We start from the raw sequence: 27,032 nt of genomic DNA, 5'->3' as shown, positions 1-27,032 counted from the left end.
GAGAGAGGAGGGTTTGAAGCAGGAAAGTGATGCACAGAGACCTTCATCTTTTAGAGCTCATGTTGGCAGCATGTAGAGGACACTGGAGGGAAAAGGAGCTGGAGGCCAGTAAGGCAGGACGTATGTGCAGGAATTCAGGTGAGAAACCTGGGATTGGCTAAGGCAATAGGGATAGAGAAGAAACAACAAGTTCAAGAGATGTTTGGGAGATCAGTTCAATGTTACCTGGCCTGGAAGGATGTGGGAGGATGGGTCATCACCTGTGGTGCTTTTAGTTGCCAGTAAGAGAAACTTGACTCAAACTGGCTTAAACTAAAAAGAATATAATGGCTGACATAACAGCTAAGTGCAGAGGATTGGTTGGTCCAGGGGCTCAACAACGTCTTCAGGGACCCAGGTCATCTCCACTCCTCTGCTCTGCCATCTACTGTGTTACCTTCATTCTCGGTCTGGCTTCCCTCATGGTATAGAATGTGGCCATTAGCAATCCAAGCCTCTTGCTTCCTTGTTTACATCGACTCAGAGAACGGGGGAGGGAACAGGAATCTCTATCATCATGAATTTCTCGAAGAGCAAGCAGTGGCAAACTCTCAATATCTTAAATTATTAGGTCAGGTACCTATTTCTGAACCCATCCCTAAGGCCAGGGGAATGCCACATTCTGAATCCCAGGTTTTGGGATGGAGTTCCAACAGTTAATGCGGATGAGATTACAATAATTTGGACAAATCAGTGCCCACCCTGGACCTAGAGTCAATCTTCAATTTAATTATTCTGGGGAAAGGGTGAAAGGCTGTTGAGAAGTTGGTTCCATTAGAATGTTTTTCAGCTGCAAGAAACAGAATACCCTGAATCAAACTGGTTTAAACACAACTACACAACAAAGTCAATTTATTATCTCACATGGCAAGACCTGAGGCAGGGAAGCTCCAGGGTTGTTAATTCAGCAGTTTAGTGACATCATCAAGAGTCAAGGTTTTCCCACTATTGCATCTTCATCGTCGATGTATCAATACTACCTAAGCCTACATCTTCTCCAGCTTGTAAGGCAGTGGTTGGCAAATTTCTGTGACAACGTCCAATGGAAGAAGAGCAGGCCTCTTCCTATGTATCTCTTACAGAAGCAAGGAAACCTTTCCCAGAAGCCTCTTTCACAACCCCCTTTACATTGCTACGGCCAGAACTGTGTCACATACCCATGGCCAAAGCAGTCACGGGCATGAGGAATCAAACAACTGTGAGGAACTTAGACTGAGCAGGATCGTCCCACGGGGCTGGGGATGGCACTGAGTTAGGGGTAGGTGGATGCACGTCTCTGAGCAGAGTCCTGTTAGAAAGGAGGAAGGGAGAGCGAACAGGTTTTGGACGGGCACCACCAGTGGCTGCTGCAGAGGTCAACCTGGAAGAACCCAGAGGAACTTCCAGGTTGGCTGACTGGGCAGATACTGCATCATGAACTGAGATAGAAGACTCAAGAGAGAGACGGTAAATTCACTTTTGAACTGGGGGAAGGGGTTGTTTGTTACCACGATATTATCTAGAAAAACTGTCTAATAGAGCGATTGGTGCCAAGAACAGAATGCTATCCTAAAATGTCTTTTGTTTGCTCTGGGGTCCAGTGGTAGGCAGCAAGGAAAATGTAGCCTTTGATCACCTAGAAGACAGACAATATCCCAAATAGCTTGTGATTTTAGGCAGAGATGTGGGAAACAGATTATTACAAGTGTGACTTGGTTGTTTTTAGCTGTGCTTGACAGGATTCTACAATAAATAGATGAACTCAGGAAAGAACTGGGTGTTTTGTAAGCAAGGATGAAAGGAAAAAGAGAGAATCCCGAAGGTCCACGGTTGACAGATGCAACTATTGTTCATCTCCAAGCAATAAAGGTAGAGATTGAGAAATGCTTTGATTTACGAAGCTAATTAAATCTCAGCTTAAAACTTAGCCTTAGGACAGACCAAGGGCCTGAGTAACACCTCCTGGTAAGTCCTTTGCTGGATAAAATGGCTCAGGGAAAACAGACCTAAGGCATGGTTCTCCCATGGAGGTCCGATGAGTTCAAGTTACCTTCATAATTATGCCCAGAAGGCAAAGAAGTATATATGTGGTGATTGACACACAGCGCTGACTAGAATCGGACAGGCAAAGAACTATCCAAGCTTTCAAGAGCGTTGTGAAGCCAAAGACACACCAACCTGGCTTAAAGGGGACTCTGACTAATGGGGAGAAACCTTTGGGCTCTGAAGTTTCTGTGGGCAGGAAGGAGGCTGAGAAAGCACTCAATCTTCATGGAGTGGATATTTTCTATAATAGATGTGGCCAAGAAGAGTAATGCAGAGGGTAAAGTCAGGAGCCCTGAAGAACGATAAGGGGCTACTTCCAGGTAGCTGAACTGGGACCAAATGAAAAAACATTTCCTAGACCCAGAAAGATTTGGAATTCTAAGAACCAGTGATGTTCTTTCTGTTTATGAATGGGAGTGTTAATTTCAGTGCTTTTCTGTCTTTGTTTGACCATTGCATATCAGCTATAGATGTGAGGTGGGGAGATCCCTTCTCTATAAAATATAAAAGATTAGCTGAGTGAGTGGCGTGCACCTGTGGTCCCAGCTACTCGAGAGGGTGAGGTGGGAGGATCACATGAGCTTGGGAGGTTGAGGCTGCAATAAGCTGAGATCGTGCCATTGTGCTCCAGTCTAGGTGACAGAGTGAGATCCTATCTCAAAAACAAACAAAAAAAAAGATATAGATGTGGGGGTGATAGGCAACATTTGCTTGTTTTTAAGTTCATACATCTCTGGATGAAGAGGAGCAGTATCTGGACATGACGCGGAAATTATCATGAGATACTAAACTTGATACCATGATTGTTTGAGACTCTTGGGTATCATTCTTTAGGGAGAGTGAATGCGTTTTTCCTGCTGTAACTAAGAAGGTGGACTGTCATAGAGGGCATTCCTGTTCCCAGTTAATTGCTTCTCTCTCGGTAGGAGGATTGTACAGTCCTAAACATGGTTACGCATTTGCAGTTTCCCCAGAGAAGGAGTATTCATATGTCCATGCCCAAAGTCATAGGACTTTGTGGATAGAACGAGTGAAAGTGACATATACCATTTTTGAGCAAAAGCTGGTGAGCCATTGTGTGATTTGTCATTTCTTTTTCCCTCTGCAGCAAGACCAAAATGGAGGAGACTACTTCAGCCTGAGCTGAAAATAGGAAGACAGCTGGGGCAGAACCACAACTGGCCCATTGTTCATGTAACCTGAACAAGAAACGTGTTCATTCTTATAAACAAATGAGATTTTAAAAATACTGTTTGTTACAGCAGCATAAACAGGTAAAAGTCGACTAACACAATGGGCTTCCACTGGGGCCTAGCCAGTGGAGACACAGGCAGGAGATCGGAGGAGTGGTCGAGGAAGGGAAGGGGCATGTCTCCCTTCCCTTTCTGCCCCGGCAGCATCTCCAGCAGCAACTCTGTACAGATGAACAGGCCCACTGTGCTGCCAGCTCCACCGAGAGCCCCTGCACACCTCCCTTTGGGTGACTCTGCCTCTGTCTCCCATCTCTCCAGCCTAGAGGTGACAGTGGCTTTCTGCCGTCACCGATCTCTATTTGGTTGCTCAACTCTTCTGTTACCCAGTGACCAATTCCCTGCCTTAAAATTCCTATCTTTAGCAGTTTGAGTAGTTTTTGTTTCTCTGGTTGACTTTAGCTGATACACCACCCTATGTACAAATTTTGGATTAACTTAATCTTGGATGTCTCAAACTTTGTGTTTGTTTGGAAAAAAACATGTATCTGCTTTGATAATTTTTTTTTTTTTGCCATCTTGACCATTTTTAAGTGTACAGCTCAGTGGCATGATGAACACTCATATTGTGAACCATTACCACCATCCATCTCCAGAACTTTTTTCATCTTTCTTTTTTTTTTTTGAGACAGAGTCTTGCTGTCACCTAGACTGGAGTGCAGTGGCACGATCTTGGCTCACTGCAACATCTGCCTCCTGGATTAATGTGATTTTCCTGCCTCAGCCTCCTGAGTAGCTGGGACTATAGGTACATACCACTAGGCCTGGCTAATTTTTGTATTTTTAGTAGAGATAAGGTTTTGCCATGTTGGCCAGGCTGGTTTTAAACTCCTAACCTTAAGTGATCCAACTGCCTCGGCCTCCCAAAGTGCTGGGATTATAAGCGTGAGCCACTGCACCCTACCTCCAGAATTTTTTCATCTTCCCAAACTGAAACTCCACATCCATTAAACAATACCTCGGCCGGGCACTGTGGCTCAAGCCTGTAATCCTAGCACTTTGGGAGGCCAAGGCAGGTGGATCACGAGGTCGAGAGATTGAGACCATCCTGGTCAACATGGTGAAACCTCGTCTCTACTAAAAATACAAAAAATTAGCTGGGCATGGTGGCTCGTGCCTGTAATCCCAGCTACTCAGGAGGCTGAGGCAGGAGAATTGCCTGAACCCAGGAGGCGGAGGTTGCGGTGAGCCGAGATCGCGCCATTGCACTCCAGCCTAGGTAACAAGAGTGAAACTCCGTCTCAAAAAAAAACCAAAAAACAAAAAAAAAAACAAAAAAACAATACCTCCTTTTCCCTCTTTCCTTCTAGGCCCTAACAACCACCACTCTTTTTTCTCTCTATGAATTCCCCTATTCTAGGTACCTCATGTAAGTGGAAGCACACACTACTGGCCCTTTTCTTGTTTGGCTTATTTTACTGAACGTAATAATAGATTTCAATATAGATTTGAAAGTTTTCATGTTATAGGACCTGTAGGTGGTAGCTGACACCAAAGACATACATGATATAACCTAGACAGAGAGTATCTCTCTAGAGAGACAGAACATGAGAAATAAGAAAGACAACGATGATTAAGATGAAATGTCCTCATTAGTATAGTGGTGAGGAAAAAAAAGATGAAATGAAGAAGGCTGAGATGAGTAGCAAAGAAGTAGGAAGAACATGAGAAGAGAATGTAGTCATGGCCAGGCTCAATGACTCATGTCTAGAATCCCAGCACTTTGGGAGGCCGAGGTAGGTGGATCATTTGAGGCCAGGCCAACATGGCGAAGGTTCATGTCTTCAAGATACATCCATGTAACTTTTTCAAGCTTCCAGTCTATCTGAGCCAAGATACTTTTGGTTTCAAGTCACAAAAACTTTCCATTTAACAGGTTTAAATTGTAAGGAATTTATTATCTAATGAGACACGAAGTTCAAATGAAAAGTAGTCCCAGGGCCAGTTAAGTCAGTAGCTCAAAAATATCTTAAGAATGTAAGTTGGCTGGACCCAATGGCTCACGCCTGTAATCCCAGCACTTTGGGAGGCCGAGGTGGGTGGATCACAAGGTCAAGAGATCGAGACCATCCTGGCCAACATGATGAAACCCCGTCTCTACTAAAAAATCGAAAAAAAATTAGCTGGGCATGGTGGTGTGCACCTGTAGTCCCAGCTACTCAGGAGGTTGAGGCAGGAGAATCACTTGAACCTGGGAGGCGGAGGTTGCAGTGAGCTGAGATCACACCACTGCACTCCAGCCTGGTGACAGAGCGAGACTCTATCTAAAAAAAAAGGAATATAAGTTATTTCTATCTTTCTGTTTTGCTGATCTCTGCATGGCAGCTTGGTTCCCAGGCAAACTCTCCTTATGGTGGAGATCTCATAAGAAAACTGCCACTGTTAGCCATTTGTATTAATCAGCTCTTGCCAGATTATGGTGCCATAATGAACAACCCCCAAATCTCTGTGACTTTAAACAAGCATTTAGAATGGTACTCTTTTTAAGATAAAGTAAAAATGTTCCAGAAACCCTCTAGCAGCCTTCCCTTCACCCCATCGGACAGTACTGTATCACATTTACATGACTGAAAAAAATCACTGGCAATCATGATTGTCTTTGCTCATATAAAACTCATTCCTTGAAGATGAAGGAAGGGCTGGCTGTCCTGAAGCAAAGGTGTGCACAGAAGAGTAACCTCTTTTTATTTTACTTTATTTATATATTTATTATTTTATTTTATTTTGAGACAGTTTTTGCTCTTGTTGCCCAGGCTCGAGTGCAATAGCATGATCTTGGCTCACGGCAACCTCTGCCTCCCAGGTTCTAACGATTCTCCTGCCTCAACCTCCTGAGTAGCTGGGATTACAAACAAGTGCCAACACGCCCAGCTGATTTTTGTATTCTTAGTAGAGACGGGGTTTCACCATGTTGGCCATGTTGGTCCTGAACTCCTGACCTCAGGTGATCTGTCCTCCTTAGCCTCCCAAAGTGCTGGGATTACAAGCGTGAGCCACTGCACCCAATTTCTTGAACAAAACCAGGATTCTGTTAGAAAAGAGAAGGTAATACAGCCATTGGGCAGGGAACTAGCAGTGTTTGGTATAATACCCCCATTTCACCTAGACTCTCTCAGTAAATGACACACCATTCAACTCAACCAGTTGTTGTAGCCAGAAACCTGGGACTCATCCTCGAATCTCCACCTCTCTCATCTTCCACTCTATTCAACCAATAATTCCATTGATTCTACCTCAAACACAGCTCTGTAATCAGCCTTCTCTTTTGCCACCCAAGTTCAGGATGCCACCATCATCTTTCAACTGGGACCCTGCAGTGGACTACATTGGTCTCCCTGCCTCTAGTCTTACTAAACCTCAATCCAAGTTCCAAGCTGCTAATAGTACCTTTTCTTAATGCAATTCTGGTCATGTTATTTTCCCATTAAAACCCCTTCTTGGGGCTGGGTGCGGTGGCTCATGCCTGTAATCCCAACACTTTGGGAGGCTGAGGTGGACAAATCATTTGAAGCCAGGAGTTTGAGACCAGCCTGGCCAACATGGTGAAACTCTGTTTCTACTAAAAATACAAAAATTTGCTGGGCATGGTAGTGCAAGCCTGTGATTCCAGTTACTCAAGAGGCTGAGGTACAAGAATCAGTTGAACCTGGAAGGTGGAGGTGGCAGTGAGCCGAGATCACACCACTGCACTCCAGCCTAGGTGACAGAGCAAGACTCTGTCTCAAAAAAAAAAAAAAAAAAAAAAAAAAAAAGAAAAGAAAAGAAAAAAGAAGAAAATGTAGTCAAAAACCAAAGAAGGAAATCAGAGGCACCCAACAGGGTCACCCACAAAGGGGACAGGATATGGACTAAAAAGTGCCACTAGATTTGGTCACCGAGCAAGAAAGATAATATTTGAGAAGATTTGGACTCCTTTGTCAGACTAATATACTTAAGAAGGTATTTTCCACGTTTTCATTAATTCCTCCACCCATTAGCCCAGCGAAGATTCACTAAACATCTACTCAAGGCTGTGTACTGTGCTAGGCCCTAGGGAGACGTAAGTTGACCACTGTCCTTTTGGGCTCACTATACTTGCCTGCAAAGGAAAGTTACAATGCACCAGGGCTGGGTGTTTTACAAGCTGGTACTGACTGGCTCTCTGAATACATTCGATGAAACAAGTGCCAGTGTGCAAGTCCAAAAGTCAATGAGACTTAATTATCTTGCTCTGAGGTGGCAGGAGGCAAAGGGAAAAAGTGTGTGCAGAACATTATTATTCATTATCGCTATTTTGATAAGTCAGTCACAGATGAGAGTCTGAGTTTTTCCAAGAAAATTGGTTCCATCTGCTCAAAGGCAGAAAAGTGATATAGCAGTTAACCAAAAGAGCATCCCCTTAAAATATTCTCTGAACTTGTCTACTTTTTTTTTTTTGAAACAGAGTCTCGCTCTGTCACCCAGGCTGGAATGCACTGGTGTGATCTCAGCTCACTGCAACCTTTACCTCCTGGGTCTGAGCATTCTCGTGCCTCAGCCTCCCGAGTAGCTGGGATTATAGGCACATGCCACCACACCTAGCTAATTTGTATTTTTAGCAGGGATGGGGTTTCACTACGTTGGCTAGGCTGATCTCAACACCTGCCTCGACCTCCCAAAGTGCTGGGATTAAAGGCCTAAGTCACTGTGCCTGGCCTGGACCCTAATTATTGACAAACTATTGCTTCCCTAAGTTTTTTTTCCTGCCTTTCTGTTCTAACTGCAGTAAAACAGTGTGGTGTAATGTTCAAAAAATCAGTGAACCACAGCCTTCTGAAAATGAATGGGTATCAGTGGGGTTTGGGAGTTGGATGGAGACAAAGGGAGGGACACCATGACTAATTGGAGATCTTACTACATCTTCATTTAATATTATTTTTTACAATAGACAATATTTTGAAAAAGTTTAATTCAAAATGTCATTAAGGCACATTATCTTTAATGGTCTGGAAAAACAGTTATTTAAAAAAATCCTGGCCATCAATTTTTTTAAAAAATAAGACTAGGCATTCTTTGAAATGTGAATAATAATTTCCTAATTTATATTGAGAATTTTGAACATACTTTTTTTTTTATATACTTTTTTTAAAAACATATATGCCTGGGAAGGTAAGTGTTGCAAATATTTGCCCACTGCCTCAATCAGACTTTAGTTTTTAGGGTCTGGCCTGACATGATGGAACATAAACAGGACAACAAGCTCAGAGGAGCCTATCCCTGAAAGCAATCCCTCACAGGACTCTAGCTCACTCCTAGCCCTTCCCCGTGCTTCCATCTGAAGCCCCTGGGGACCCAGGTGGGTTAAGAAAGGTGGGGGAGGGGGAATCGTAAATCCTCCCCCACTGGGAAGGGTGACAGTAACAACTTCCAGAGTGTTTACAAAGAGCCAGGCTCAGATCCAAGCCCTTGACGTGTATTAACTCGGGTAATCATCCCAACAATTCATGAAATAGTTACTATTATTATCTTCATTTACCAGATAAGCAACGGAGTCAGAGTGGTTATAGAAAGTGGAGGAGCGGGTACCTTATTTGTAGCCACTAGGGGTGTCAGTAACAGGTCTCAACTTTGTTAAAACGGATCAGAAAAATGCTCACCTTTAAGACCGCAAGCAGGGCCTGTATGGAAGAGGTGACTTATCAATGATCTTTTAGATAAGGAATAGATCTGCGGGGAGGCGTGTGTAAGAATCAAAAGTGAGTTCCCTGTGTGCGTGGTCGGTGGTCAACTCCTAGCTGGTCCAAGCTGAGAGCCCAAAGCCAAAGGAACAGAGAGCCAATTCCGGCGGCAGCCACGTGGCCCAGTCTATGAGCCAGGGTGGCCGTCGCGGAGGCGGGGCCCGAGGGGCGGGGCTGGGGAGTGCTGTCATCCGGGCCGGGCGGAGTGCGCCTGCGCACGGGGTGGGCCGAGCGGGGGTGGGAACGCGAGCGGAGGCGAATTAACAAAGCTCCCCGCCCCGCCCTCCAGGCCAGTGCTCTCAGTGCGCAGGCGCGGAGCTCTCTCCTTGTCAGTCGGCGCCGCGTGCGGGCTGGTGGCTCTGTGGCAGCTGCGGCTACTGGACTCCGGCACCATGAGCGGCTTCAGCACCGAGGAGCGCGCCGCGCCCTTCTCCCTGGAGTACCGAGTCTTCCTCAGTGAGTGTCTGCAGCTAGCGGACCCTCCCCTCGCGTCAGCCCATTCATTCCCGGGCCTCTCCTCCCCGGGAGGGTGCGGCCCGCGCTCGGCCCCAAGTCTCCGACGCGAGTCCAGCTCCTCGGATGCGTCTTGGGGCCTGGCCGGCCTAGCATTGCCCACTTGCCGCCGGCGGGGATCGCCTCCGGCCATCCCTCCCCGCTGAACAGAAATGGTCCCTTTCTCACGCTTCGGGGTATCCAAACCTGGGCCCAGCTAGTTTTGCAGGTGTCCAGCTCGGGCAGGGTCTGAAGAGAAAAGGAAATCACCGACCCACCCTAGAAAGGTGCCTGGAGGTAACATAATCTCTGTAAGAGGATTGCTCAGTTTGGAGGAACGGCGACCCAGGGGGGCAGTGACTTCCTAAAGACCTTAATTCTGCCGCCGTAGCTCAGATTATCGGCGCTGAGCGGAGCCAAGTCCACTCCCTGGTTTTACAGACGGGGAAACCGAGACCCGGATCGGGAGCCGTCTGTGAAGGCGCTGGACCGGCCCTCTGGTCCCGGGTAACGCTCCTGCCTCTCCGCCCCGTTTTCTCTTAGCGCTGATGCTGGGAATGCTCCTTATGAAACAGAAAGCTGTTCCCCGCAAATCAAACAGATGACGTCAATCTGAAAGCATGACTAAGAAAGTGCCAAGTTTTTACCTTGTGCAGGATTCGGTGTCTAAGGGGGTACCTACCCCAGGTCCTGCCCCTAAGGCTGCATGTGGAAGCCGGGAGGCTGCAGGCTGGCGCCCTCCACGCTCCTTATCGCCGCCACCTTTTTTTTAACCTTGTAGGTGGAGGAAAGCTACGTGGAGATTTTCTTTATCCTATTACTCCCTCCACCCCCAGCTACTAGGAGTAGATTATGGGAGATAACCGAGGCAGTAGTGAATGTATCACCAAAGGCGCTTCTATTTTAATCTCTTTACAGTTTTATTTGGAAGGAAATGGGCAGGTGCCTCAAACTCTTGAGTTGGTGAAGCGGGGAGTAGAGGGGGCCAATGGGAATAGGCATTGAAGGAACAAAGCTCCTAGCAAAAAGAGCCTGGTGTGGGAGGAAAACGAAAGTGAACCATAAAGCTCACACATCTAGCTGAAGGTTAAAATATCAGATACAATCCAGGAAGATGAGAACTACCCCCACTCTCCATTTTATTTAATTTTGCAATCAAGCAGCAAGGACAGTGCAGTAACTTTTGACCAATAGTTCATGGAACTGTTTTTCTGGAAATAGTGTTGACTCCAGACTTTCTCTGTAGGAAGGGCTTACAGAGGTGACTGTCTGATTTGAAGGTGAGGGGTGGATCTTCAGGCTATATATGCAGAACAAAAACACTGCTTTTACTTAGGTTATTTATTTGCAATGAGTATTTGGTGGCCGTTATGGGAGACCAGAGCTACTCCTAGACTTTGACACTAGCTGAAGTAACTGTTTTTTACCAAGTAGAACTCTCTGGAACTTGAGAAACAATAATTAGAATGCACTATATAGTTATCAAATTTTAAGTGCTTTATCCTTCCTTAATAAAAATAAACATTTTTTAGCTTTATAATGTTACATTTGTCAATTTCTTTAAAACTGATAAAGGGTTGGGCAGACTGCAAAGTCACAATTGACCCCAAAGGGACTTTTATAGGATTATGAGTGGTCACTGTTCTATTTTTCCTATTACACTTTGATTTTTCTTTGTTCGTTTTTGAGACAGAGTCTAGCTTTGTTGCCCAGGCTGGAGTGCAGTAGTGCAGTCTCCACTCCCTGCAACTTCTGCCTCCCAGGTTCAAGTGATTCTCCTGCCTCAGCCTCCCTAGTAGCTGAAATTACAGGCACTTGCCACCATGTGGGTAATTTTTGTATTTTTAGTAGAGACAGGGTTTCACCATGTTGACCAGGCTGGTCTCAGACTGCTGACCTCCAGTGATCCACCTGCTTAAGCCTCCCAAAGTGCAGGGATTACAGTCTTGAGCCACCACACCTGGCCTCCACTTTAATTTTTAAACTTGAAGGGATGCAATGTAGACAGTCTGTAGGTTTTCTGAAGAATACTGAGGGAGTTTTAAAATTACTTTTTGGCTATATTTAGACCTCTAGAATATATTAGTAATATATATCCAGAATATAATAGAAATTATTTGTGAAGGTGTTTGTTGCAACTTGATTATCCTTAAAGAAAGTCCTAATCTAAGATGGCTGTCTGTCTCTCAGAACACCACTTTTAGCTACATTGTTTATAATTTAGCAAAATGGTACCCTCCCTTCCTCCCAAGTACTTCATAATAGTTCTGTAAACTGTTAACTGATGTTAAGTTCAGTCCAAAACAATTAAATCGTCCAAAGCAATTGCCTTTTGTGTATTAGGTAGTCTCTGCTGTCAGGATAGAAATTTGTACTTATTAGATGCCTACAGAGTGCGTAGAATGTAAACCCAGCCTAGCCTGGGAGTGCAGTCAGGAGAAGTGAAGTATACAACCAGTTTTTCTGGTGTGAGAATAGTATCTTGGTATAAAAAAAAGTGTACTGATCGGGTGTGGTGGGCAGACTGCTTTGAGCTCAGGAGTTGGAGACCAGCCTGGGAAACATGGGAATACCCCGTCTCTACAAAAAATACAAAAACTAGCCAGACGTAGAAGCTCGCGTCTGTAGTTCCAGCTACTCAGGAGGTTGAGGAAGGAGGATCACTTGAGCCTCCAAGAGGGAAGCAGGGGTGGCAGTAGGCCAAGATCACATCATTGTACACTATCCTGGATGTCAGAGTAAGAGACCCTATCTCAAAAAAAAAAGTATACTATGTGCATTTAGCAATACAATGAATTACAGTGATAACTTTTTCCAATTTATTTTGCAGAAAATGAGAAAGGACAATATATATCTCCATTTCATGATATTCCAATTTATGCAGATAAGGTAAGACATCCTTGTCTTTTGGACATAGTCTCTTTACTCAGATCAGCTAGTTCTACGTATTAATTTTCTTACATGTCTTTCAACAAGTGCTTAAAATGCCTCGTTGTGGTGTGAGTTAAAGGTTCATTGATTAGGCCGGGGGCAGTGGCTCACGCCTCTAATCCCAGCACTTTGGGAGGCTGAGGCCGGAAGTTCGAGAACATCCTGGGCAACGTGGCAAAACCCTGTCTCTACAAAAAAATTTAAAAAATTAGCCAGGCATGGTGGCATGTGCCTGTAGTCTGAGTGACTTGGAAGGCTGAGGTTGGAGGATCGCTTGTGCCTGAGAGGCAGAGGTTGCAGTGAGCCGAGATGGCACCACTGCACTCCAGCTTGGGTGACAGAGCGATACCCTGTCTCCAAAAAAAAGGTCCATTGACTAAATAAGAAATTAGTCTTAAGACGATTATTGGAGAGAGATCCAAGATGGCTGATCACTAGCAGCTCGGGATTGTAGCTCCCAGTGAAAGTGCAAAGAACGAGAGGACGCCACACCTTCACATGAATTCTTGTTGCTCACGCACCAGGAGATTCCCAGCAGAGAAGCCCCACGGGTGCTAGCGCGACTCTTGTGACCAGCGAGGCGGTTTTGCCGGCGCCTCAGAGCGTCGGTTCTTGGTGCAGAGTCAGAAAAGCACCATCAATCTTAACGCCGCTGATTTAGTCGGCGCAGTGGGTTGCTCAGATTTCGGCGCTGAGAATCAATAAGTTGGACGTCCACTCAGAAACCCAATTACAAAGACGGTAATTATAAAGACCACAGATGGATAAATCTACAACGAAGGGAAGAAAACAGCCCAAAAAGGCTGAGAATACCCAAGATCAGAATGCCTCTCCCTCAGCAGGGGATCACAGTTCCTCATCAGCAATGCAACAAGGCTTGATGGAGAACGAGTGTGTTCCAATTACAGAAGCAGGCTTCAAAAGGTGGATAATAAGAAACTTCTGTGAATTAAAAGAACTTGTTCTAACCCAATCCAAAGAAACTAAGAACTTTGAAAAAAGGTTTGACGAAATGTTAACAAGAATACACAATTTAGAGAGGAAAATAAGTGAATTGATGGAGCTGAAAAACACAATACGAGAACTACGTGAAGTACGCACAAGTTTTAACAGTCGAATTGATCAAGCAGAAGAAAGGATATCAGAGGTCGAAGACCAACTCAATGAAATAAAACAAGAAGACAAGATTAGAGAAAAAAGTATAAAAAGGAATGAGCAAAGTCTCCAAGAAATATGGGACTATGTGAAAAGACCTAATCTACGCTTGATAGGTGTACCTGAATGTGATGAAGAGAATGAATCCAAGCTGGAAAATACGCTTCAGGATATTATTCAGGAAAATTTTCCCAATCTAGCAAGGCAGGATAATATTTAACTTCAGGTAATACAGAGAACACCACAAAGATATTCCTCAAGAAGAGCAACTCCAAGGCACGTAATCGTCAGATTCACCAGGGTTGAAATGAAGGAGAAAATACTAAGGGCAGCCAGAGAGAAAGGTCAGGTTACCCACAAAGGGAAGCCTAGCAGACTTACAGCAGATCTCTCAGCAGAAACCCTACAAGCCAGAAGAGAGTGGGGACCAATATTCAACATCCTTAGAGAAAAGAACTTTCAGCCAAGAATTTCACATCCAGCCAAAGTGAGCTTCATAAGCGAAGGAAAAATAAAGTTTTTTGTGAACAAGCAAGCACTCAGAGAATTCATCACCACCAGGCCTGCTTTACAAGAGCTTCTGAAAGAACCACTACACATAGAAAGGAACAAACAGTATCAGCCTTTCTAAAAAAATACCAAAAAGTAAAGAGCATTAATATGATGAAGAATTTACAACAACTAATGGGCAAAATAGCCAGCTAATATTAAATGGCAGTATTAAACTCACAGATATTATTATTAATTCTAAATTTAAATTGACTAAATCCCCCAATCCAAAGACAGACAGCCAATTTGAATAAAAAACTAAAACCCATCGGTATGCTGCATCCAGACCCATCTCACATTCGAGGATACACAAAGACTCAAAACAAGGGATGGAGAAAGATTTACCAACCAAACAGAGAGCTAAAATAAATAAATAAAAAGCAGAAGTTACAATTTTTGCCTCTGATAAAATAGTCGTTAAAGCAACAAAGATCAAAAGAAGCAAAGAAGGATATTATATAATGATAAAAGGATCAATGCAACAACAAGAAGAGCTAAAGATCCTAAATATATACGCACCCAATACAGGAATACCCAGACATACAAGACTAATAAAGAGACTTAGACTCCCACACAATAATAGTGGGAGACTTCAACATTAATATTAGACAGATCAATGAGACAGAAAATTAACGACGATATCCAGGACTTGAACTCAGATCTGGAACAAGTAAACGTAATTAACATTTATAGAACTCTCCACTTGAAATACACAAAATATACACTCTTATCAGTACCACATCATATCAACTTAGAAGTTTAAACGAAATGTTGGTTGGCTCCTTGTTTATTATTCTCTTCCCTCATTTTCTTTCATGTCTCCATTATTAAGCACAATTATAGGCATACCCATATTTAGACTGCATTCTAGCCCGGGCAATAAAGCAATACCCCCATCCTCTCTCCCTCTTCCTCTTTCTCTTTCTTCCTCTTCTTTATTCTTTTTCTTATTATTCTTTAAAAAAAAAAAAAGAAAGAAAAGAAAAAGACTAGATTATTTAGTTAAAGAAGCAAATATAATTTGGGGAAGGAGAAGAGGAATAAAAGAAAAAGTAAGCTGTCTTGGTAAAAAAAAAAAAAAAAAAAATTACATTGGTCCTTTTTGTATGTGTATTTGGAACTAAAATCTTAATACTTCATTAGTGGTTTTAAAATAAACCAGGTAGCCAGCACAGAATTTTGGCTGTGGGATCTTTATTAAACGGTAAAAATAATCTAGATTATTCAATGAGTATAGGAAAATTTAGTCACGGGCTAGTACAGTTGAGATTTGTGCAATTAAGATAGTGTTAATAAATGTAGGCACACAGACTTCTAAAAGGAAATAGCTGTTCCTGTATACACCAGCAAGAAGAAACCTAACTTTAGCACAGATTGGTAGGTTTACCACAAATTGGTAAAAATCTTTACTTTTTTAGGGGAAGACAAGTCTACGACTATATACACCAGAATAGCTGGGTGCTGGGTGATTGTAATCTCACTTGGGAGGCTGTGCTGGGAGAAGCACTTGAGCCCAGGGGTTTGAGACCAGACTGGCAACATAGCAAGACCCTGTCTCAGAAAAATAAATAACAATAAAAAATATATATCAAAATATTTATGATTTGTGGCACTGCCACCCTTGGTTTTATTTTCATTTTTGTCTTTTTATATTGTCTAATCTTTTTCCAAAGAACATGTGTTATAAGTACAACTTTAAACAGTCATTTAAAAAAAATGTGTGACTATTAGATAGAAATAGACAAATCATTGCATTTCTGCCAGGAAGTCTGCTGCAGTTCTGTACTGCCAGAAATTCCAGTTTTTGCATTGCTTACGAGGAGCCTGCCTGGGCAAGACTCCAATTGGAGGCAATGGATCAAACAGCCCCAGGCCAATTATGTGCCACAAGTACAGGAGGGACCTCAAATTGGCATGTGTTTTTCCTGTGGGAATATCAGAGTTGTATTTATTCACAAACTCGAATTTCTTACGTCTGATCTCCCGGGAGTTGATATAAACTGCAGAATCTTCCCCTCTTGAATTGGCCACATTAGGTTGGCTTGAATTATCTGCTTGTTGTATAATAGTATGTATATATATCATATTGTAGCATCTCAGACCATTTTGAGCAATGAAGAGGTATAAAATGATGACCCTAAGTTTACTGATAATACCCTGCCATACAGGTGTGCTAAGGAGGGAAAACATTTTCTTGAAATAGAGCTGTTTTCACAGTGTTCTTAAGTCACTGGCCGGTATTCCAGCCAAGGACCAGATGATCATAGATGTTTTGGTACCTGCTCTTATTGCTGCTTCAAGTTATTCCAAAATAGGAAACAGGCTACATTTTGGTGTCCTGTTAAGTGTGTTCACTCAGATTACTCTGGGATACTGAAGTCTTATAAGGGACTGGTCTATAAAGTGGATTACTCAAATGAAGACTCTGCTCTTGGCTCGCCCTGTCCCAGCTCAAAAGCACAAGCTCTTACGACTCTGGATTTTACCAGTAGTTTAGACCTCAGTGGATCTTGGACAGAAGCCTTCCTGCCTGAGAGGCCGAAGGAATTCATTATGTTGTTTTGTTTTTAAGGAAGTTACTTGTTTAAAACACAAATGAAGGTGTGGTTGACATCATTCTGGATTATAGCTTAAAAAAAAATCCGATTAACTTGAGTGTTTTTCTTTTTTATAAAAAATCCATTGTGATTAAGTTTACATAAATACATTCTCATGGGCTTCACCTTAGACTTTATTCCTAATATGATCAGGCATCTGAGGGATGATAATGAGGGAATGTCGTGATCCAGTGAGCATGTGCCTTTAATACAGCTAGTCAGCTCGACTAAGGAAAAATGTCCAAAGGCTCATATCCATATCAGCCATTTTTTTTTTTTTTTTTTTTTTTTTTTTGAGACAGATTCTCTTTGTCACCCAGTCTGGAGTGCAGTGGCATGATCATGGCTTACTGCAGCTTCAGCCTTCCAGGCACAAGTGGTCCTCCTGCCCCAGCCTCCTGAATAGCTGAGACCATAGGGACACACTAACACGCCCAGCTAATTTTTCTATTTTTTGTAGAGATGGGGTTTCCCTATGTGCCCAGGCTAGTTTTGAACTCCTGAGTTCAAGCAATCTGCCCATCTTAGCCTCCCAAAGTGTTGGGATTATAGGCGTGAGCCACTGTGCCCAACCCATATCAGGACCTTTTAATGTGGATATTCAGTTTGGCAAATGCCATTAAATCAGTCCAGCCTGTTCTGGAAAATCTTTTGCCTTGAGTACTCTGCTTTGTCCACATCTAGTGGGTAGAGAAGGTAAAAGCAAGGGCTCCCTGGATGTTTTTAAATTGTAGGGATGTCCTTTGATCTGAGTCAATTTTAGGATCAAATATAAAAGCATCTATAGCTCGGAGTATCTTCTAGCATAGAACTTTTGAGATACCAGAAATTTTAGAAGTCCAAAACATAGCATAAACAGTATGAAACACTGAGCAGATGAAAGCTTTCTCTAAATCTTAAAGTGCTCAGATATCATGACCTGATTTTTTGATTTTAGAAATCAGGTATTTTTCTATTCTATATCTTAAACTTTCATATTAATTCTAGTTCTGACAATGTAGGGTGCTATTTTTTTTCAGGTGATTGTTGGGAGCATATAGAAGCATATATAAATATGGAATATGTGTTTCTTTTTTTCTCTTCTGAAAGAAAGTCAAGCCTCTAATCAAACAGATTGATGCTTCAGAAACTTCACAGAATATTATCTACAATTTGGCATAAATGCATTTTTCTTGGAAAAGATTCCATGGTCAAAATTATTAGTCATTGCAAATCAGAAAAGTTTTGACAACTGGAAATGCAGACCCTTTTGCTTGATTTTATAAAGAGAGGAAAATAAACAGATTTTGGTTAGAATATCTGTTTTCAAAATTTAGTCATCATAAAGCTTATCTGAAGAGAAAAAAATTGGCAAAAATAGCAGCTTTTTCTTTCTCTTTTTTGAGACAGGGTCTCACTCTGTCTCCCAGGCTGGAGTGTAGTGGCGTGATATCGATTCACTGCAGTCTCCGCCTCCTGGTCTCATGCAGTCCTCCCACCTCAGCCTCCTGAGTAGCTGAGTCTACAGGTGTGCACCACCATACCTGGCTAATTTTTTTTTTTGTATTTGTAGAGACAGGCTTTCACTGGTCTCAAACTCATGAGCTCAAACAGTCCGCCCACCTCAGCTCCCAAAATGCTGGGATTTCAGGGTGAGCTACCACACATGGCCAGCAGCTATTCTTAATTATGACATGACAAGTTATTGCTCTACACAGGTACATATGGTAGTGTGTAGTAGCAAATACAGGCCTTTGTTCGAGTTGCTATGAGCAAAAAACCTATGTAACTGGAAAAAAAGTAAGTATTACTAAAAGTTTTACGTGTATGTGTTTTAATTTTTTTTTTACTTTAATAAGTTAATGATCTCCCTTGGAATTTTAATGCAATTTGTTGAGCAAATGTTTTTTGGGTTGGTGTAAATCATGTCTTTCTTTGCTAAGTTACAGTTCTAAATGAATAAGGGTCACAACAGTGAAGTTTGATCATCATATTTCTTTCTGTTAGCTTCTCAAATAGACTTCTGTTATTGCCAATGAAATAATTCAGGAATCCATATACTTTTAACAACTTAAAGTATATCCTTCAATAATCATATAACCAACTTTACAGCCAAAACTTAGAGTTAAGAGCCATTGTCATTTGGTAAGCAGTGAATAAGATAAAGTATTCTTGAAAATGGTGAAATCTGGTATACCTTTCTGAAAGCATCTTTATGGAGATGGAACATTTTCTTTTAACTATATGAGCTCTTAACATTTCCTTTTAACTATATCAGCTCTTCTGATAGGGATTTTATACTCCAAATCTAAAGTTATAGTCTAGGAAGTTAATTTTTTTTTAAAAAAGGTAAAGATTTGTTTGTATTAGCTTCTTGTTTTATGTCTATTCTCTAGATAAATTTAAAGAAAATTCTCTCTCCCTCCACTGTTTTTTCTCCAAATTTTATTGCAAAACAATAAAGATAAAGAAATGGGTGGTGGACTGGGTGCCGTGGCTCATACCTGTAATTCTAGCACTCTGAGATGCCTAGGCAGACGAATTGCTAGAGCTCAGTTCAAGACCAGTCTCAGCAATATAGTGAAACCCTGTCTTTACTAAAAATAAAAAATAAAAAATAAATTAGCTGGGTGTGGTGGCAGGTGCCTATAGTCCCAGCTACTCAGGAGGGCTGAGGTATGAGGATTACTTGAGCCCTGGAGAAGGAGGTTGCATTGAGCTGAGACCATGCCACTGCACTTCAGCCTGGGTGACAGAGTGAGACTCTGTCTCAAAAAAAAAAAAAAAAAAAAGAAAGAAAAAAGTGGTGGGATCAGAAGTTGATTTTTGTTTCTTTCTAACCCTGATATTTACTTGATTTCTGAAGTTATCTAGAGAAACATATGATAAGTGAACTTGAAAATGCTAATGTTGGCCACTTGTGTAATGCTGTAGTATATATAGTTCATCGTATTTACCAAATCCAGGGTTAGAAATAAGTCTCAATAAGGACATATCGAACTTTACCGCTAAGATTTAAAGATGAGATGTGATTAAATTAAGAGCATATTCCATAAATATGTACTTCACTGTGTTAGTAATAACAGCCTACCAAATGGCCACAGCCTATTTATTAATAAATGACTTGTCAGACTACTGAGTTATTCCACAAGAACCCTAACCAGTTTGGAGATGAGACTGGCCCTCACCATACTGCTATAATATTCCTGTTTAATTCATGAAGTTATAAGCCTAACCAAGATACAGGAGATAGTTCTTCTATTCCTGAAACATTTTTATTTGAAATATTTTTCATTAATGGAGTGATATAATATAGACTTGTTGAGTTTCCAATTTCCTTAGAATCTGGACATCTTTAACATTTTGTTGTAATATCTTGATACTTGATAAAATGATTATACATCTGGGAAGTGAAATAGGCATTTATTTATTTATTTATTTATTTAGAGACAGGGTCTGTCTATGTTGCTCATACTGGTCTTGAACTCCTGGCCTCAAGTGATCTTCCTGCCTCAGCTTCCCAAAGTGCAGGGATTACAGGCGTGAGCCACCACATCTGGCTGAAATAGTTTTGTTTCTGACTTTGGGAAGTCGGAGCTCAAGTTATAGTTTGCCTTTTCCCATATCCCCCACTGGTTTATCAGCAGGGTAATTATTGGGTTTGTCAAAATCATCCCTCTAGGAAGACTAACTTCCTTCTTTTCTGAAACTGTAAACCAAGCTGAGAAGCCTGACACCAGAGCACTGACTGAGACTCCAAAGCGTGGTAGGACTGGAGGATGGAAATCCTAACAATGGGGATAACAAGACAGTAAATACGAGATCCAGCTGAACCCAGTTGGGATTAAAGAAAGAAGGAATGAATTTGTAACTGGTAGTACTTTCTTAAAATCAGTATTTTTTAAGTGTATGAATATTAGAATCATTAGAATGCATAAAACAGTAATAGTTTTTATAGGAACAGAGTTGCTATAAAATTCGTTGAATTTCTCATATCAGTTGCCCTGAAAAATCTTAAATATCACTGTTTACCCAGTGGCAACTCTTTGAATTGTAACCAGGATGTCTAGAAGTAAGTTGTTCTTCAGTAGTAATTCCTGCTAAAGTATGTGGGACACATACTTTTAAATACCGAAGTATTTACAAACATCCTCTTTTATGTTAATTACCGATGGAGAAAATGGTGACTAAAGGCTACTACAAATTCATTGTTTTAAATAGTAAGTACAGAGCTGGGCAGCACCTGTAATCCCAGCTACGTGGGAGGTATAGGCAGGACTGCTTAAGGCTAGGAATTGGAGACCAGCTTGCTCAACATATTGTGACTTCATCTCCAAAAACATAATTTAAAAAAAATTAGCCAGGTGTGAGGGTACATACCTGTAGGCCCAGCTACTCAGGAGGTCAAGACAGGAAGATCGTTTGAGACCAAGAATTGGAGGCTGTAGTGAGCTATGATCGCATCACTGTACTCCAGCCTGGGTGACAGAGTGAGACCTCGTCTCTCTCTTTTTTAGAATTTTTTAAGAGATGGGGGTCTTGCTGTGTTGGTCAGGTTGATCTTGAACTCTTGGTCTGAAGCAGTCCTCCCACCTCAGCTTCCCAAAGTGCTAGGATTATAGGCGTTAGTAGCCACCCCTGGCTAAGATCTCATCTCTCTCTCTTTTTTTTTTTAAAGGAAGTAATTCCTATCACACATCTACATGCATTTGAAAGTGTGCTAAATATTGATTTTACAGACAAGTCACTCACCCCAAGCTGTACCTGAGGTCTGCAAGCTGGAAGTACCTGATTTGGAGATCCAACTCTTAGGGAGTTAAAAGAACTTTGATTTTATTCATTGCTAGTCTTCAGAGCCTAGAAAAGTGCCTGGTACTTCCTGGTGGTCCACAACAAATATTTGTTGAAAAAAGAATCAATGAATTGACTCTGGCTTTTGCAGGTACTCCTTGCAGCTTTTTGCCCAGCTAATTTCTAAAATACACCAGACCTTCAAGCTTTTGTTTGCAGTAGAATTTCTTTTACCATTTTCTGAAGGATGTTTTCTTCCTTGTGATTTTTTCCCTTCCCATTAATTATGTAGGTTTGTGTTATTAGGTAATAGTATTTTGAGAGTCTATACATATTTGTCATTTAATGCTATCAAAGTGTTGAATATAGTTTCCAAACTTTGAATTAGTTATTTCAGCTCTATTTGCTATGTTTTTCTTGAAGGAGTGATTCGGTGGCATTTCAACAAAATTAACAACTAACCTTGGTGAGCTCTTCAGTTGATCTTTCATGTCATAACAGCTCCATCTTGTGAAGCTTTAGGGTACTACTGTTCCCAACTACAAGCCCCAACTTGTTCTTTTCACAGACCTACACAGATCTCTCTCATTTTTACACCTGAGCAGTGGTACTAGATAGACACAATTCTTGAAAACTTAGTGAGTAAGGTGAAATTTAGTCAAAAATTGGTTCTGAGGTTTTTCTTTTTTTCTTTTTGAGACAAAGTCTCACTCTGTTGCCCAAGCTGGAGTGCAGTAGTACTATCTCGGCTCACTGCAACCTCCACCTCCTAGGTTCAAGTGATTCTCCTGCCTCAGCCTCCTGAGTAGCTGGGATTATAAGCGTGTGCCACTATGCCCAGCTAATTTTTGAGTTTTTAGTAGAGACAAGGTTTCACTATGTTGGCCAAGATGATCTTGAACTCCTGACCTCATGATCTGCCTGCCTTGGCCTCCCAAAGTGCTGGGATTACTGGTGTAAGCCACTGCACCCAGCCTGGTTCTGAGGTTTTCTACCCAGTATAAACAATTAGTGTTACATTTTCTAAACCATCTGGTTATTTCAGAGAGATACAGGGATGGAGCAGTTTCTCCAGTCCTGGAATTAAGTAACATTTCCATTCTTTTGGTTTTTATGTTTTATTGGGTAGGTACAGTGTCAGGAGGCTTGGAGTAGAAACCTATGGATGCTTGGCCGGGCGCGGTGGCTCAAGCCTGTAATCCCAGCACTTTGGGAGGCCGAGGCAGGTGGATCACGAGGTCGAGAGATCGAGACCATCCTGGTCAACGTGGTGAAACCCCGTCTCTACTAAAAATACAAAAAATTAGCTGGGCATGGTGGCGCGAGCCTGTAGTCCCAGCTACTCAGGAGGCTGAGGCAGGAGAATTGCTTGAACCCAGGAGGCGGAGGTTGCGGTGAGCCGAGATCGTGCTATTGCACTCCAGCCTGGGTAACGAGCGACACTCTGTCTCAAAAAAAAGAAAAAGAAAAAGAAAAAGAAACCTATGGTTGCTTTAGTCCTCCATGGGAACTTACTCCCTGAGTATATCACCTATTTTGTAGTAGTCAATTTAAGGCTGTAAACCCATTACAATAGAAGTATCATTGATTAAAATCTTTTTAGAACATATTCTCTTATCTTCAAGGTTAAAGTCCTTTTGAGAGGGGATTTATTTCTAAAAACAGCCAAATTGGGAGAATAATGTGGGCAATGAAGTTGATGAGTTTTGTTTGATGCTAAAACATCAGTCATGGTCATATATGGCCAAATAAAGTATAACCAAGTAATTAGGCTGACTTGGGGTTTGTCTCATAAACCGTCTCTGAAATAGAAGCTCCAAAAACATTTTGAGTAATCGCAGTGTCTCTGAAGGAAATAACACTGGCCCTTGGAGAGAGTTTTGAAAATGACCTTCTTCAGAGGTACAGGTTCTGTTGTGTTTATTTAGGAACTGTTTCTTTCCTTCCTAGGAGCATTCTTTCCACTCTCAATTTTTGTTATGAAAAATTTAAAGCAAACAGAAAAGTTAAGAGTTATATAGTAAGTTGGCTGGGTGAGGTGGCTCACGCCTGTAATCCCAGCACTTTAGGAGGTGGAGGCAGGAAGATCACTTGAGGTCAGGAGTTTGAGACCAGCCTGGGCAACATGGTAAGGCCTTTTCTCTACAAAAAAATTTAAAAGCAAAAGTAAAAAATTAAAATGAACTATACAGTCAGCAATCATATAGTGACCCACCTTGATTCTATAATTAATATTTTCCTATAATTGCATTATTTCTTCATCCATCATTCTCTTTTTGGATGCATTTGGTTCAAAGTCCAGTTGACTTCAAAGATCTGATACGATGAACAGTTTAACTTTGGAAGACATAGGGCATGCTCCCTCAGAGAACAAACTGGCTCCGGTGACCATCTCACCTTCTCTTTGTTTTTTCAGGATGTGTTCCACATGGTAGTCGAAGTACCACGCTGGTCTAATGCAAAAATGGAGGTAACGTTTCACCTTACGTTTGCGTCAGACTTAGGATATTGGTTTTGATCTAGTCACACTGACTTGATCAAGGATGAACCGTCTGAACTCCGGGGTTTTTCTGTCTGGTCCCAGTCTATTTCCTAGTTGTATCTCCCACTGCCTACCAGTCTTCCCTTTGGGCTCCATCTGAACTCAACTATTTACTAATATACCTCCATCTTTCCTTTCCAACATTTCTGCTTCCACTGTTCCCAAAGCCAAGAATTACTTTTATTCTCTTTAAGCCCATCACTGACTGCTCCTTAGTCACCCAGCCACAAATAATCTCCCTGGAATTTCAGTTGCATTGTTTTAGTTTCTTTCTGATGATACCTACCATCATTGCCTTTTTGTTATGGATATTGATAACACATTTTATATCACAAACTCTTTTACGGTCATCACATGTTTTGTGTAATCAATACCCAAGTATTTGAAGAATTTTAAATTATGTAAAGGAGAGCTGAAATTGGATATTTATTTTGCCCTTTTAATAAAAATTATGGTATTTTTTATTACTCAAATGTTAGAATTTATCCCAGCTAATTTTAGTTTTTGCTTTCTAGGATTAGTAAATGTTCTTTTTCCCTTCTTGATAGTTCCTGTATACCTCACTTAAGCTTTCCACTTAATGGCTGATTTTGGAAGCACCTTTAGTTCAATTATAAAAGCGTTAGGGATAAAATACATCATTAAAGTGGAATTAGGGAACATAGATACCATAATTCATTTCCTCACATCCTTATTTGAATAGTATTTCACATCCAAATATGCAACCATTTGAAATTTTTTATTTCAGATTGCAACGAAGGACCCTCTAAACCCCATTAAACAAGATGTGAAAAAAGGAAAACTTCGTTACGTTGCGAATTTGTTCCCGTATAAAGGATACATCTGGAACTATGGTGCCATCCCTCAGGTATGTCTTCATGCAGCTGCTGACAATGTACGTTTTAGCTTACTAAATATTCACTTACTGCTATTAGTAAAAAAGATTTAAATACCTGTGGAGAGTTTTTACTATGGTAGATTTTAAAAACATAAGAAGGGATAATTAACTCATTTGAATGCTTCCTTAAATACCTTATGTTCAAGATAAACTGAAAGGTAAATATTTACAGTGTTTAAATTCCGATTTGAACATTTATTCTTTTCTGAAATATTTCTTCTTTCTATGGGCTGGTTATAAGCTATATAAATTCTCTACAGACTCAGTTGCATGTCTATTCAGTCAAGAAAGCGTGTATGGTAGTAGTCAAAAGCACTGATTTTTGGCATCAGACAGAGCAGAGTTCAAATCCCAAGATGGCCACTTTCTAGCTTATCTAACTTGCCTCTCTTTCTTTCTCCTTCAGATGTTAATATCGCCCCCCTGAGATAGTCACAGCATGTAGTTGGTATGGTTATTTAAAAAACTAAAGCACTTCACACCTGCACACACAAGCTTTCATAGCTGCTGACTTTTATGTTTAGAGTCCTGATTCCCTCTTCTTCAGGTCAAGCTCTTTGTGGTAAAGTAATGAGGGGAACCCGTTTTCTTAAATAGTCACCGCCCTGCGGAGGGACATTGTTTACCCATTTATTCCCTGCACAATGTCAGTATGTAGAAGGTTCTTATTTAATATTTTGAGTGAAGAATCACTAGAATCTTGTCTATAATGAATAAATTCTGGTTTGGCGAGGCCAATGCTATGGCACTTATAATTTAATGATGTGACACTAATTAAATATTCAGTTTAATTTTTTCCTCTTGATAAATGGTTTGTTTTTTTTCTTAACCATGAGGTCTGTTAAATGGAGCCTACTGTGAAACAACCTATAAGATAGTAGAACATAGGTCCGGCCCATCTAGCTAGTTAGGTAAACACAAAGTCATTTGTTTGTCTTAATTACAGTGTTTCACCTTATACTTCAGTTGATTTGTTAATAGTGTTTAGCCTTGCTAGATCATCTGTAGGAGAACATTGCTGAAAGACTTACTCTTCTGTGGGTTGGATTGTGTTTTGTTAATGTTGGATTTGTTAGATGTGATCTTCCTTTATCCCCCTTCTCATTTATCTTTTTGCCTTTACTCCAGCTTAGTAGACAAACAAATCTAAGTAATGTGTTCCAGTTGGAGGAAAAAAAAACCAATGCAACAGCTACATTTTAAATCTAATATCCTGGCTGGCACAGGCTATCAGTTATTTTATGAGCTGTTCTGCAAGGACTCTGGCTTACAATTTAGGAAGGAAAGAAAACCAGTCATGTAAAGCTCCAGAAAATCCTGATTAAACTTTTCAGTCTTAGCTCCTGGTCAGTGATGATACTTTTAACATCAGGACATAACCTTTTGGCTGGGTGTGGTGGCTCATACCTGTGATCCCAGCAGTTTGGGAGGCCAAGGCGGGAGGATCACCTGAGGTCAGGATTTTGAGACCAGCCTGGCCAACACGGTGAAACCCCATCTCTACTAAAAATGCAAAAATTAGCCAGGTGTGGTGGCAGACGCTTGTAATCCCAGCTGCTCGAGAGGCTGAGACAGGGGAATCACCTGAACCCAGGAGGTTGAGGTTGCAGTGAGCCGAGATTAGGCCACTGCGCTCCTTCCAGTCTGAGCAACAGAGCAAGACTCTGTCTCCAAAAAAAAAAAAAAGTAACCTTTCCACTTTACTATTATTGACTACCTACTTCTGTTTTGGGAATTTGTTGTAAAGAAAGTCTAAGACCAGGTGCAGTGGCTTATGTAAAGAAAAGAAAAAAACCACACATTTTTTTTTTTTTGAGACGGAGTTTCGCTCTTGTTAACCCAGGCTGGAGTGCAATGGCACGATCTCGGCTCACCGCAACCTCCGCCTCCTGTGTTCAGGCAATTCTCCTGCCTCAGCCTCCTGAGTAGCTGGGATTACAGGCACACGCCACCATGCCCAGCTAATTTTTTGTATTTTTAGTAGAGACGGGGTTTCACCATGTTGACCAGGCTGGTCTCGATCTCTTGACCTCGTGATCCACCCGCCTCAGCCTCCCAAAGTGCTGGGATTACAGGCTTGAGCCACCG

At 41.6% G+C, this 27,032-nt stretch overlaps 1 protein-coding gene across 1 annotated transcript in view; it reads left to right on the top strand.

The window, feature by feature from the left end:
* The first annotated feature begins 9,299 nt into the window (after positions 1-9,299).
* The window catches only part of PPA1 (inorganic pyrophosphatase 1), a 29,078-nt gene continuing 11,345 nt past the window's right edge, over positions 9,300-27,032 (top strand). Inside the window, exons 1-4 of the mRNA XM_003928640.4 lie at positions 9,300-9,466; positions 12,333-12,391; positions 23,921-23,974; positions 24,795-24,914. Coding sequence (XP_003928689.1) covers positions 9,403-9,466; positions 12,333-12,391; positions 23,921-23,974; positions 24,795-24,914 — 297 coding nt within the window. The 5' untranslated portion in view covers positions 9,300-9,402. The remainder of the gene's footprint in view (positions 9,467-12,332; positions 12,392-23,920; positions 23,975-24,794; positions 24,915-27,032) is intronic.

Source organism: Saimiri boliviensis, chromosome 12 (assembly GCF_048565385.1).
Source record: "Saimiri boliviensis isolate mSaiBol1 chromosome 12, mSaiBol1.pri, whole genome shotgun sequence".
In the NCBI taxonomy this organism is placed as follows: Eukaryota; Metazoa; Chordata; class Mammalia; order Primates; family Cebidae; genus Saimiri; species Saimiri boliviensis.
This window is presented reverse-complemented; position numbering and strand designations above follow the sequence as displayed.